The 15,052-nt window shown below is 34.9% G+C and overlaps 1 protein-coding gene across 1 annotated transcript; it reads right to left on the bottom strand.

Moving 5' to 3' along the window:
• Positions 1-12,591: 12,591 nt before the first annotated feature.
• LOC139853274 (uncharacterized) lies at positions 12,592-14,398 on the bottom strand. Its single transcript, XM_071842645.1, has 2 exons — positions 13,812-14,398; positions 12,592-13,376 (listed from the first exon to the last, which is right to left on the bottom strand). Exons 1-2 carry the CDS (start codon positions 13,886-13,888, stop codon positions 12,707-12,709), a joined length of 747 nt encoding a protein of 248 aa, XP_071698746.1. The 5' UTR covers positions 13,889-14,398; the 3' UTR covers positions 12,592-12,706.
• Positions 14,399-15,052: the final 654 nt, after the last annotated feature.

Here is a 15,052-nt window from a genome sequence, read left to right as displayed (position 1 = left end):
CCCTTCAGGTAACGATTCCAACCAATCTTTGGCTTCTCCCTTTAAAGTCCAGGGAAATAACATGAGATATATCTGTTCATCCTCCACTTCTCGGATTTTAAATAGTGTGCAGATCCTATTAAAGGTACGTAGATGTTCATTTGGATCTTCCTTCGGCGCACCACTAAATTGGCATTGATTAGTCACCATGTGTAGAATTTGTCCTTTGATTTCATAATCTGGTGAATTAATGTCTGGATGAGTAATTGCGTGACCTTGCCCAGTGCGTTTAGCTCTCATTCGGTCTTCCATACTTAAAGGTTCCAGATTCTCCATAATTGAATTTGTTGAATCGGAATCACTAGAGGATTCTGATTTAATGGTTCGTTCCTCAACAATCTCTGTTTGAATGATTGGTGGTTCCGGAGGAAAATTTAATGGTTCAGGATCTACGAATCGTCCTTGAATATTCTCCGGATTCTCAATTGTGAGGTCGGGTTCAAAAAATGGATTATCGGAAATTTGAACTGAAGTACTTGGTCGACTGGATGACGATTCTAAAGAAAAATCAACGGCGGTAATATTTGCTAAATGTCTTGATCTAGTTACAGGTGGTGAACGTACAAAAGGTGATGAACGTCTTGCTCGGTGCATTCACTGAATATCCTATTAGTTTTTAAAAGGAAAGAAAAATTATAATAAGTTATCCAATCAATAGACTTTTCTGATTTTGCCCACGTTTCGAATAGCCAAAAGATGCAGCAGAGGGGCAGGATTCGTTTGGTCTCAATATAATTGAGGACTGTTTGGCTCCAATAACCCGGTCCACGTACAAATCCAACTATTACTACGAACCAGAAAATTTTGATGTCTATCAATTTAACCACTTAAAATAAATTTTCGTAATTTTAAGAAATTTAGATAAGAAGTAGAATAAAAATCTATGTCCTAAAACTAGAATAGCGAGAAATAAGAAAGAAAAAGAGCTCGTCGGAAAAAGGTCGAAAAAGAAAAATGGTTGAAAAATAAAAGGTGACGGAAAAATAAAAGAAACTTATAAAACTTAAAAACACTTGACTAACCTAACCTTATTACTACAACTAACTTAAAATTATAATCGCAAATTGAGATTACTAATTGGAATGATAATTGATACATAGGTAAAAGGTGTCTAAAAATATTAAAGCTTGCAGGAAAAACTATATCCCAAATGGAAATATCTTAAAAAGAAACTAAAACTTAAAAAGGCGTCGCAAAATTCTAAAGCACCTAAATTTTAGTCTAAAGAAAAAGCACTTAAAGGATTTTACGGCAAAGCCTAAAAATCTAGAGGTAAAAATAACTATTGCAAAAACTAAGTTTAAAACTAAATATGAGCTAAAAATACAAATATTACGCTAAAACGATTAAAAAGGGACAAAATATAAAAATATACAAAAAGTTGTAAAAAGTACAATTTTTATAAAAATATTATTTTTATATTATTTATTTATTAAAACTATTAATTTTACAAATTAATTAAACTAATTAAACTAAAAACATAAATTAATTAAAACTTAAATTAAATACTAAATTAATTAAATATTTAACCCTAATTACAAATTAATTAATAATAATTAATAATACTCAGTATTTAATGCAGATTAGGGTTCTGTGTGGCCCGTGTCAGACGGCTCCGCGACTTGCGGTATTCAAAGCATCAAACCCCGCGAGTCGCGGGGTTCCAGAATTTAACTGACAGGTTATTTAATATTAGACGCGTTTTTTTTTTGGTTTTTTATATTTATAAAATATATTTATAAAATAAATTAAATAAAACTTATATTTTTACAAACTAAAGAAACTTTATAAAACTTAAATATTTATCAAACTCCTAAAAGTATTTATATTTTTGTTTTTCTTTTTATATTTTCGAATAATTAAAACGTATTTTTACAAAAGTGAATTTTAATAAAAGTAAACTAAAAATCTTTTTTTTTATATTAGCGTTGCGCTTTCGGCTTTTAAGTGACTCCCCGGCAGCGGCGCCAAAAATACTTGATGTTTGCAGCGGGGTATACGAAATAGTTTATATTTTTACTAGGAAATACTATTAAATACGATACAATTTTACACAAGATATTTATTTATTTAGAGAATGGATATACTTAAACCTTGCTACAACACTTATAGGCAGTGTACCTAATCGTACAGTAGTGTAGTTTTTAGTAAGTCCGGTTCGTTCCACAGGGAATCTTTTTAAACAAAGCTTAACGCTATATTAGTTTACTTTTATAAAAATACAAATATATATATAAGTAATATTATTATTATAAAGGGGGGTTTTTACCGTTTAATGACCGGTTTGTCGATTTTAAAACTTTAGTCGCAGTTAAAACCAAATGTAAAATAATAAATAAATACAAGACTTAATTTAAAGCGTAAAGTAAATAACGATAATGAAATTGCGAATAATAAAAGTGCGATAAAATAAACTTGCGATAATTAAAATGTACGATAATTAAAAGTGCAATTAAATACAATAACAATAAATAAAAATGCGATAATTAGAAGTGCAATTAAATATAAAATAAAGGAAATTAAATATGAAATAAAAGAATTATGCTTATTTAAACTTCCGTAATCATGATGTTTGACGTGTTGATTTTAGTTTTATGCCCATGGGTTAATTGTCCTTTGTCCTGGATTATTTAATATGTCCATACGGATTTGTCCATAATAGTCCATCAGTCATAAATATAAAGAGCGAAAGCCTTCGTCAAATTATTCTTATTCCCGAAGTCAAATATTCCAACTAATTGGGGATTCGAATTGTAACAAGGTTTTAATACTTTGTTTAATGAATACACCAGGTTATCGACTGCGTGTAAACCAAGGTTTTACTACTTTGTTAACAATTACACCAATTACCCTTGAATGTAATTCACCCCTGTTTCAACAAGTCTATTAACTATTAATCCAGTTCCGTATCCGGTAAAATGAATAATTATTGGTATTTATAGATATCCTGCCCACCGTACCCAGTAAAGCGTATGTGGTTATATATAAATACGTCGAATTATAAGTTTGTATATTAAATTAACAAGGTATTGTTTAGTTAATATAAAACCCATTAATAGCCCATAGTCTAATTTCCACAAGTGTCGTTCTTTTATCCAAACCCAAATTATGGTACAAAGCCCAATTACCCAATTTTAGTAATTAGCCCAACATCATGATTATTTCGGATTAAATAAGCATAATAATAACTTAGCTACGATACATTAATATAAAAAGGTTGAACATAACTTACAATGATTAAAAATAGCGTAGCGTTACACGGACAGAATTTCTACTTACACCCTTACAATATTCGCTAACATACCCTTATTATTAGAATTATAATTAAAATTAAAATTAAAATTAAAATATAAATATAAATATTTACGTATTATGAGAGAAGAAGAAAAAGGATGATTTTTACGATCAGAATGCGCGAGCTTTATAGGGAGTTTCAGAATTTGGGGCTCCGCGACTCGCGGCATTTTTTGCCTTCAAACTCTGCGAGTCGCGAAGTTTGCTTTTACAGCTCACACAAGTTTGGCACTTTGTTTACCGACGGATTTATAAATAAATATAATATATTAAATAATTATAAGAATTATTTAAATATTATATTATATTTATGTGCATAGTTGACTTGTAATTTTTAGTCCGTTGCGTCGAGCGTTGAGAGTTGAATCATGTCCCGGTTCCGGATTTTCGAACGTCCTTGCGTACAATTTAATATCTTGTACTTTGCGTTTTGAATCTTGTACTCTTGTAATTTCGAGACGTTTCTTATCAATAATTGGAACCTCTTTGATTGTATTTTGTACTTTTGAGCTTTTTGGTCGTTTGCGTCTTCAATTCGTCGAATCTGTCTTTTGTCTTCACCTTTTATTATTTAAACGAATATCACTTGTAAATAGAACAATTTCAACTAAAAGCTTGTCTTTCTTGAGGAATAATGCTATGAAATATATGTTCGTTTTTAGCATTATCAGTCGGGAATGATAAAATGTTGAAAGAAGATTTTTACCGAACCTTGAACGATAGCTATCAAGAGAAGATTAGTGTAAACGTGGTGAAAAGTTTTGACGAGTTGTTCGATATGGCCAAAGGTTTTGAGGCGCTTGTGTTGAGGAAGAGTGGCTTTACTTTTGGCAAAAGGAAGTTTGAAGCTACTAGTCATTCGAACAAGAAAAGTAAGGGTGCGAGTGAGAGTGTTGGTAGTGTGAAGAAGGGTGCGTCCGGGGGTTTTGGACCCAAATGTTATAATGGTGGACGACAAGGACACATGGCTCGTGATTTTACAAACTCATCTTCAACACCAAAGCTCACTTGTTACAATTGTCAAAAGGAAGGGCACCGAAGGACGGAATACCCCGAGTTGCGGGGTGATCATGTTGATAAGTTGGAGAAAGCGGCGGGTACGGACCGGGGGAGAAATTATTTGATGACCAATAATGAGGCCAAGCAATCCAATGAAGTCGTCTCAGGTACTTTCATGGTTAACTCTAATCCGGCAAGGATACTATTTGATAGCGGTGATAATTTGTCGTTTGTGTCACTGCGATTTGTGTGTAAGCTTAATAAACCACTAGCTAAGTTAAGTCATCCGGTAGAAGTCGAAATAGCGGATGGTAAGACGGTGCTAGGAGTTGATGTTTGTAATGATTGTGATGTTGTGTTTGGTACCGAAACGTTCAAAATTGATCTTATCCCTATGACCTTGGGTGAGTTTGACATTATCGTTGGTATGGAATGGCTCAATCGATATAAAGCGGATATCGCATTCCATGAAAAGTCTATCCGTGTGAAGACCTCAAGTGGGGGAGAGTTGATCATTCATGGCGAGAAACGAAGGAGACTTGTGCCATTATGCACTTATGCACGGGCACGTCGTTTTCTTACTAGTGGTGGCTTGGCTTTTCTTGCTCATGTAGTTGATACTCATGAAGAGCTACCATCCATTCGTGAAATTTTGGTGGTTAATGAATTCGAAGACGTTTTTCGGATGAATTACCGGGTGTTCCGGCGGAAAGACAAGTTGAATTTCGCATTGAGTTGGTTCCGGGGGCTACCCCCATTGCTAAAACTCCTTATCGCTTAGCACCAACGGAAATGCAAGAGTTACTAAATCAAACCCAAGATTACTTGAAAAGGGTTTTATTCGACTGAGTGCTTCGCCATGGGGTGCTCCGGTTTTATTTGTGAAGAAGAAAGATGGTAGTATGCGGATGTGCATCGATTATCGGGAGTTGAATAAAGTTACGATCAATAATCGTTATCCGTTGCCTCAGATTGACGATTTATTTGACCAACTCCAAGGTGCGACTTATTTTTCAAAAACTGACTTACGGTCCGGCTATCACCAAATGCGGGTCCATGAGGAAGATATCGAGAAAACGGCCTTTCGAACGCGTTATGGGCATTTTGAATTTGTAGTTATGCCTTTTGGTCTTACGAATGCACCGGTAGCATTCATGGATCTTATGAACCGAGTGTGCCAACCTATGTTGGACAAGTCGGTAATCGTGTTCATTGATGACATCCTCGTTTATTCTAAGTGTATGAAGGAACATGAACGTCATTTGCGTGAAGTATTTAAAACTTTGCGAAAGGAGAAGTTGTATGCTAAATTCTCAAAGTGCGAATTTTGGCTAAGGGAAGTGCAATTTCTTGGCCACATTGTGAATAAAGAAGGCATTCAAGTAGATCCGGGGAAGATAGAGACGGTGAAGAGTTGGGAACAACAGACTACGCCAACGGAAATCCGAAGTTTTCTCAGATTGGCCGGTTATTATTGTCGGTTTATTCAAGACTTTTCTAAGATCGTTTCTCCATTGACGAAGCTGACGAGAAAGAACACGAGATTTAATTGGGAAAATGAGTAAGAGATTGCTTTCCAATTGTTGAAGGAGAAATTGTGTCAAGCTCCGGTGTTAGTATTACCGGAAGGTGTAGAAGATATGACGGTTTATTGTGATGCCTCATTAAATGGAATCGGGTGTGTTCTAATGCAAAGAGGTAAAGTCATCGCTTATGCCTCTCGACAATTAAAGGAGCACAAAAAGAGATACTCGACTCATGATCTTGAATTGGCGGCGGTGGTACATGCGTTGAAAATTTGGCGCCATTACTTGTATGGAGTCAAGTGTACGATTTATTCAGATCATAAGAGTTTGAAACATATTTTTGATCAACGAGATTTGAATTATCGTCAACGTAGATGGATGGATGTGGTAAAGGATTATGATTGTGAGATAATTTATCATCCGGGTAAGGCGAATGTGGTCGCGGATGCGTTAAGTCGAAAGAGTCAACATCCGACAATACAAGTAGGATCGTTACGCATGAATATTATTAACGATTTTCTTGTAAAGCTTGGTGAGACTCAAATTGAAGCTTTTGTTAACAACAAGCATGAAGAACGAATCGTGGGGCAAACGGAGTCTATTACCTTAGGCCCGCATGGTTTGTTGTCCTTTCAAGGATGAGTGTGGGTGCCTAGAATGGGAGATTTCCGACAAGTGCTACTTGATGAAGCGCATAAGTCAAAGTATTCCATTCATCTGGGCTCGACAAAGATGTATTTTTATTTGAAGAAAGAGTATTGGTGGCCGGGCATGAAACGTGATATTGTTAAGTATGTGGAACAATGCGTCACGTGTTTGCAAGTTAACACCGAACACCAAAAGCCGTATGGTAAGCTACAACCGTTGGAAGTCCTGAAATGGAAATGGGAGCACATTACCATGGATTTCATTGCAAAGTTACCAAAGACGGCGAGAACCCAATTTGATACGATTTGGGTGATAGTTGATCGGTTGACGAAGAGTGCTTTGTTTCTTCCCATTCAGGAAACGATATCGTCGGAGACTTTGTCAAAGTTGTTTATCAAGGAGGTGATATCGAGACATGGGGTTCCTATATCTATTATTTTGGATCGGGATACTCGTTTCACATCTCCGTTTTGGAATAAGTTTCATGAAGATATGGGTACACAATTGAGAATGAGCACGGCGTACCATCCTCAAATGGACGGTCAAACCGAACGTACGAATCAAACATTGGAGGATATGTTACGGGCGGTATTATTGATTTCGGGGGTAGTTGGGATGAGCACTTACCTTTGATGGAATTCTTGTACAACAATAGCTACCATGCTAGTATTGGAATGCCACAGTATGAGATGCTTTATGGGCGTCGGTGTCGAACTCCCATATGTTGGGGTGAAGTGGGACAAAGAGAAATCGGGAGTACCGATTTGGTTCTAGAAATGAATAGAAAAATTGAGATGATTCGGGCTCGACTTAAGGCGGCGCAAGATAGACAAAAATCTTATGCCGATAAATGAAGGCGACCGATTGAGTTTCAAAAAGGTGACATGGTGATGCTTAAAGTTTCCCCATGGAAAGGTGTTATTCGGTTTCGAAAAAGAGGAAAGTTAGCTCCTCGGTTTATTGGTCTTTTTAAAATTTTGGCTCGTGTTGGTGAAGTTGCGTATCGTTTGGAATTGCCCGAAGAGCTTGCGGGGATTCATAATACATTTCATGTTTCCCATCTCCGTAAGTGTCTTGCGGATGATTCTTCATGGGTGCCATTAGACGAGATTGAACTAAACAACAAGTTAGAATATGTTGAGAAGCCGATTGCTATACTCGATGAAAAGATAAAGAGGTTGAGGAATAAAGTGGTGAGAACTTTTAAAGTTCAATGGAGTCGTAGTAAAGGTTCCGAGTTTACATGGGAACCCGAAGAGTTTGTATTGGTGTATCTTCCGGCTTGTCATGCGACTTGGATCGCGAGGATGCGCTCCGATTCAAGTGGGGGAGAGTTGTAACACCCTGTTTTCCTCATACTTAGACTAAAGGTGCGTATTTCACCTTGTAAACGTTTTATATTAACCGCAAACGAATGTATATAGTTTAAATGTTTGAAAATGTAGAAATGGTTTGATCAGGCCTTCTGTCGCGTTTGAAGGGGTATTATCGCGTTTGGGGCCATCGCGGTACGCGACCAACCTTACTGAAACGCGACACCTTCTGAAACTCTCTTCTGTCAATTCATCGCGTTTAAAAAAAATTTATCGCGTGTGGGTGTCGCGAAACATGACCCGGTGTTGCGGAACGCGACAAATGTCGCTGTTTTACATTTTTGACCCAAATTAAATTGCATCTTTGGGGGTGTATTGGTCTTTTTACTTGTGGACGGTTTTAGATCTAGAAAACTGATACATGAGTTATTCTAACTCATTTATCACACCTCCAACTACACCACATTCAATTTTAGAGAGAGAGTTAAGGTTTTAGTGAGAGAAAGCTCACTTGGAGAAGAAGGAGACCAAATCTCACCCGAATCCAAGTTTTAAAGTTGTTCCTTACGTCTCTAGCTACGTCGTGATAGTATTGGTAAGTCTTAATTCCGTGTTTTGAGTTTTAATTGATTTATAGCTAGGGTTTGTTCATCTAAAGCTTGAAAGACCCATTTGGGGGTTCAATGGGTGAACTTGGGTTAAATTGGTGTATGGAAACCCTAAGGCTTTTAATCTAGGGTTTGGTCATGTAAGTTGAGGTTTGTAAGTGTTAATTGTGTTGTTAGTCACTAATACACTTGTAAAATGATGAAAGATTTGTTAATGGGTTAAGTTTGACCAAAATTTGTAAGTCTAAATGTTAAAATGGGGTAAATGGGCAATTGTTGACCTAGTTGGGTAAGATGGGTATGAAATACCCATAATTCGCATTATTTGGTGTTAGTAGACTTTAATCACTAGCTTTTAGTGATTTATAATGAGTCTTGGCCATTGATGGGCGGTTTTGGTGTAAGTGAGCCATTTAATGCGTTTGGGTCATTAAATGCTCAAGAGTTATGTATTGGTGGTTAGCTCCACAAGTTTGTATGTTGATTTGGGTACTTAATGTATTAGGTACTTTGCTTGAGGCGTGCGGATTATAATCATCACCTTGGTGTTGAGGTGAGTGGGATATTTATGCATGTATATATATATATAGTATATTTATTTGTATGCTATGGTATGACCCACGAAGCCGGGAGTGCCATAGTGTGTGCGAGTGTGCTATGATGTGAACCACGGAGTCGGTAGCATCATGGTGCATGTGTTATGATGTGAACCACGGAGCCGGTAGTATCAAAGTGTGAACTACGGAGCCGGTAGCACTATAAAATTAGGTGTGAACCACGGAGCCGGTAGCATCGAAGTGTGAACCACGGAGCCGGTAGCACTATAAAAGAGTATGACTCGAATGCGTAGTGACGTGAACCACGGAGCCGGTAGCGTCATAGCATTACGTATGGTGTGAATCACGGAGCCGGTAGCACCATGACGTGTGTATGGTTAATCATATAGTTGTGTAGGTGTTGTAGTGTATCATATTATATTTTGGAGTATATGCTATTGTTTATGCTAGTTGCGGTATTGGAGGTTATTAGCCTTATACTTGGAGTTTGTATGCTAATATTATATTGCTAGCATGTTTGTGGTGTGTAGTAGGTGATTGCAAGTAGGTATATTATATATGCATGTGTATACTTATTGCACTCACTAAGCGTTAGCTTACCCCTCTCGTTGTTTACTTTTAGATGCAGGTGCGGAGAAAGGGAAGGGGGTTGTTGGGCACTAGTTTCCCTTTGTTGGATGCTTGTTGAAGCTTTTGGAAGTCGACCTAGCGTTTTGGGTAGTTTAGCCCCAAACCATGCTCGGGTGTTGTTTGGATTAAAACTATCATATTAATGGGTCGAACTTACATTACATTTGATTAAGGGCCTTCGTGCCTTCTTTGTAAACATTAAACTTGTTGTATTGGTTTAAACGGATTGTATGGAACGGTTTACGTTATGTAACCATTTAATTGGGCGTTAATGGTTTATTAATTTTTAAAAAAAAAAATTATCCGATTGATTACTAGTTGGGTTGTTTCAAGTTGATATACTGAAAGTAAAGCAGATAAAAACCTAGCAGATACCTAAACAGTTTGTATGGCTTAACCCTAGGGCAACAATCAAACAAGAACATGCAATAGAAGGGGGTCACACAATTGAGGCACTAACTAGATCTTAGTGGCTCATAAGAGGTCTCCTTGGAATAACTAATAGGCATACTAGGTCATTCATGTCTCAATTCATAAGTTCTGTGTCCTAAAAGCACATTAGATGCCTCTCGGAAACACCGGCCATACCGAGTTCATAGAATCTTCAGGTATAGTATAACCAGGGGTGTGAGTCCTATGAAGTAGCTAAGTTCATATAGGTGAATAAGTCCTGATCACAACCTAGGTTGGTCAATCCTTAAGATGCTAGCATACAAACCTATCGGGGTCACAGATTCAGTATAACAACAGTAATAGTACTATTTTAACATAACTACGCTAACCCAAACTTCTATCATGGCAACATACATACATAATTAAGCCAATATGGTAATATCAAAACACGTCTTTAAAAGTAAATGATAACAGTACATGTTTAATTAATAAGACAAGTGTTTCGGATAAAAACCTGAAAAGGCCGAAGAAATCTGCCGGAGATCGCAGTGACCCGGAATATCCTCCGGAAAAAAAAAGCTAAGCTAGCTACTACTAAAAACTAACTAATAATATTTAAATCTATATTGAAGTAGAAAATTGAGTGTGTGTTGAAAATGAGTCCAAAAGTCCCTATTTTTAGAAAATCATTGGCTGGGAATGGCTGTCAAGCCGGCTGCCTAGCCCGTTCCTTGTGCGGGGTGTTGCGTGATCTGGAAGGTCGGCACCATACTGGCAAGCAGGTGTGGCAGGCCGGTGCTGGGCTGGTTTGCTGTTTTGCTTGGATCGTCTTGCTCGTTCCCTGGATCGTAACTTGGTTTCCGGGGTCTTAACTTGTCTTTCACCGTTTTTGCTCTAGAATCTTCGTTTTAGCTCTTTTTTACTTGATTCTTTTTGCATCGCCTTTGTAATTACTTAATCTACAAAATTAACTGACAAAGAGATTATTTTGGCGATAAAATTTAGAAATTTACTGATTTATGGTTAAATATCAGGGGTAAAAACGTGATTTTTTGGCCGATAACTTCATACACTATAATTTTCGGTGCCTTTTAACTTGATAGAATCATAGCATTACCAGCAATATCACTAACATGGAGATAAATATGATCTCCAAAACCAAGCTTATTAATAAGCGTAACAGAAGTCTCGCAATCACTTTTGTCATCTTGACTTAGTGATGGAATATAAAATAGATATAACAACAGAATATTTGAAAAGAAAGTAAAACAACGGATGCCTGCAAAAATGCAAGAATCCTAAAGGATAGTCTGAGCAGTGATACTTATAAGCAAGATCTCAAGGGATCACACTCCAGTTCTTATTCATAGTCCTGTCTTTTACAAACAAAGGTTAGACAACCTAGTTAATTGCACACAATGCAGAAAAATAAAAAGAAAGATCAAATAACGATTTCACCTAGTACTCCATGTTCGGAATAAACAGCAAAATATAGCATCGAAAGATCATAAAACACCTCTGGGTCAGCCAAGAGATGATGAAGATTTAGCGTTTTCAATTGAAACCCCGAATTTGAACGTCTTTTATAAATAACTAGAATATGGGTCGGCCCGCTTCGTTGGGCCAAAGTATTGATGCTAGTGGGATGATTATCTTTATACAAAACTATATATTTCCTGTTAAAATGTATGGTATTGTGTTTAACGATACAGAAAAAATTAACGAAAAAAATGTGCTTAAACGTACCAGATGCTCATAATATTATTTTTCATAATTTAAACAATCAAATTTACATAATTAAGTAGTTTAAATTGTTAGCACAAAAGAATAATCGGTAAACAAAAGTAAATAATACGTATAATTCAGTTATACACATTAACACCATATATTAGGTTATCGTTTAGAAAAATCAAAAAGAATATTTAGTTATGAAAATTAAAAGTTTTAAACTACTAATTAATGTACATGTAAAACCCCTTTTATATTATTTATAACTAAAAAAAAAAGGAAAAAAAAAAAGAACTCTCACTACGTAATTAAAAGCCTTGTTATAGATTAAAAATCCATGTTTAAAAGCTCATGTAAGCTCATGTTTAACTAATATGTTTAAGTTTAAAAGCCCATGTTTAATGTTTTAATAGTTAAATGATATTTAACTAGTTTAATGACCCGTGAATTTACGGGTTGGTTTAATACGATTGTTTAAAAAGCTTAAATTTAAACTTGGTGGAAATGTGAAGTTCATATAATTATAAGTTTAGAAGATACTTCAGAATAACATAAGAAAAGAGATGCATAAATGTTAAGTTGGGTTGTTTTGTTGAAAAGAAATAAAACATTATGAAAGATAGATACAAAATAACATGGAATAACATAATATACTCATTTAAGAGAGAATTATCTCAAAACACAATTTTTTTAATAATGAACAGAGAAAGCATCAAACAATTCAATATCACTTTCATATTGAAAAGACAAATTTAGAGAAGAAAAAATGCACTAACACATATATATAATTTAAAGAGTCTAGTATTTACTTGCATATAATTAAATTAAAGTTAGCTTTTATTCAATTACATATTCAAACAATATCACATAATGATGAAAATTGATTGATATTATATGAATGTTAAAGGCTAAACACTAAAACTACTAAAACCTTGTAAATAAGAAAAAACATGAAATATAATCATAGACGATTACAAATGAAATATACTACACGTGACTGCCCAAAGTGTAATCCCGACTGCTCTGCTTCTCGTAACATTAAAATTTGAATATTCATAATACCAAAGAGCCATCTCACACATTCCCAGACCAATTACAACTGTAATATGGTAATGCAACTGTATTACATCCTTCCAATGTTGTAAAAATCTAAGAAACCATACAAGACCGAGTATAAGGTAAGCTAAGGACATAAATCCATAAAATTGCATAAACGGTGTCATCTTCCCTGGTAGATAACCATCTGGATTTCTCCAAACAATTCTTCCACTCATAATTGTACCCTTAAGTTGTGGATCACAATACATAAAGTAAAGATAATACATTCCCGTTCTATTGATTTCAACGGTTTGCAACATCATTTTTGCTTCTTCACTTTTGCCCTCGAATGGAGTTTTAATCCGTTTAGGCCAGCCAGGGTTATCAGGGTCTTGACGAATAATAACTTCTCCTACCTTGCAGGAACCATCACTTGCAAGTTCATGTGTACAACAAATTGCATCGGAGTTTAAATATGCACCTCCAATCTTATCTCGGTTTTTCACTTCAACAATTATAGCTTCAACCAAACCAGTACTCGGTTGCATCTCGTTCTGTATAGCAGCAACTTCTTTTGGTCTTCTAAATATTATAGACTCAAACCTAGATGCACACGCAGGTTACAACATATGGCAGAAAGTTTAACTTGGATTTACGCGGTTGCTTTATTTGACCAACAATTCTTTATTAAACATATAACAGATGAGGACGTATGAATACTAAGCAACTAACTTGAAAATTAATTTATTATTTTCGACGTTAACGTTTACAATTACATAAGATGTTGAATTATGCATACATTACATATATAGATATAGACTGACGTTACAATAAGACATTTTGATCACTGATCTCAAACTAAGTATCTCCCCAAATTAAATGTTTAACAAATTAAACGTACATTCAATAATCCAGTTTCAAAATCAACTACATGTATCTACTGAAAAGCAACACAAACTCAACTACCAAAATGTAGATAATAAATTAATCTAAACAAATAACAGAAAATAATAATTAGAAATAAAATAAGTGTTATACCTAATGAATGATTTGCCATTGATGAGTTTGTTATCCTCGATAGATGATGCATTGAGATGAACCTTAGAAGCATACATTCCTTCACTACCTCCGTGTAAAAAGAAGGAATTAAACCTAGGTATGAATCCTTCATTCTTATAATCATGGATCGAGCATTTTACTACAATTATTTTTATCGATAAATAGAAAAACAAAAATATAATCCGTACACAATTAGGTTTAATCTCATTTTTCTAAAAAGCTATTAAATCGCGTATGAAAAATGATATTCAATTCTCTGTTTTTCCTATGAATGTGTAGGAAGAATCCTCATGCATAAAAAACCCAAACATTTTAACAAATAAAGGTAATAATTTCAATGATTATCTACAACAACAAACAATAAAACTATTTGCATGAATCCATTAATATTATTGCATTTTGAAAAGGAAGAACGCTGATTGACTTATCTTGGATCGATTCTTCTTCAAAATAGGATTCCTTTTAGTTGTGTGTGAATCGATTAATAAGAATCGATAACAGAACCTATCCATAATAGCAGACCTGATTTAAGATGGTGATGAAATTGTATGATGATAAAACCCTATTTGCGATTTTAGGGATTAGGGTTATATATTGTTAGAAAATACAAACACGGCTGAGTCTTTTCTTTTTTGTTAATTGTTTAAAATTTAATTAAAATTAATTAGTGTTAATGACATCTAGTTTAGATTTTTTTCTTTTCTTTTTTTGAATTTTTTTTAATGAAGAAAAAAGCTTATTTATGATGTTATCATTTTAGCATTTTAATAGAATCTATAGATAGATGTAGAAACCCATATTAACCAATCATGGTTGAGTTTGACTTACAATAATTAAGATATATATATAAATATAAAAATATAAATATAAATAACACAAATCTTCTCAAAAAAATATTAACAATCCTCGATCGAACCCAATAGAAGAATAACCAAGCTTTCCATATGAAAAGCTTATCAGAAACCAACAAAAGCCTAACACAGATTACCATATGAACACCGATGATGATATTCAAGAGCACCAATGACGGGCAAAGCCAAACTGGGATCACTCAAGATACTATGTAAACTTTAATGAACTCTTCTATGTAAACTTTGTAAACTTTAATGACTCTATCCCTACCTCTGATACCATGTAAACACTAATGAACTCAACAAGATCGCTCAAGAACATAACAACAGAGATATCAAAATCCTTTCATAAACCATAATCGGGCAAAG

Source organism: Rutidosis leptorrhynchoides, chromosome 6, assembly GCF_046630445.1.
Source record: "Rutidosis leptorrhynchoides isolate AG116_Rl617_1_P2 chromosome 6, CSIRO_AGI_Rlap_v1, whole genome shotgun sequence".
Lineage (NCBI taxonomy): Eukaryota > Viridiplantae > Streptophyta > Magnoliopsida > Asterales > Asteraceae > Rutidosis > Rutidosis leptorrhynchoides.
Note: the sequence above shows the minus strand (reverse complement) of the source record. Positions and strands in the feature narration are given on the sequence as shown.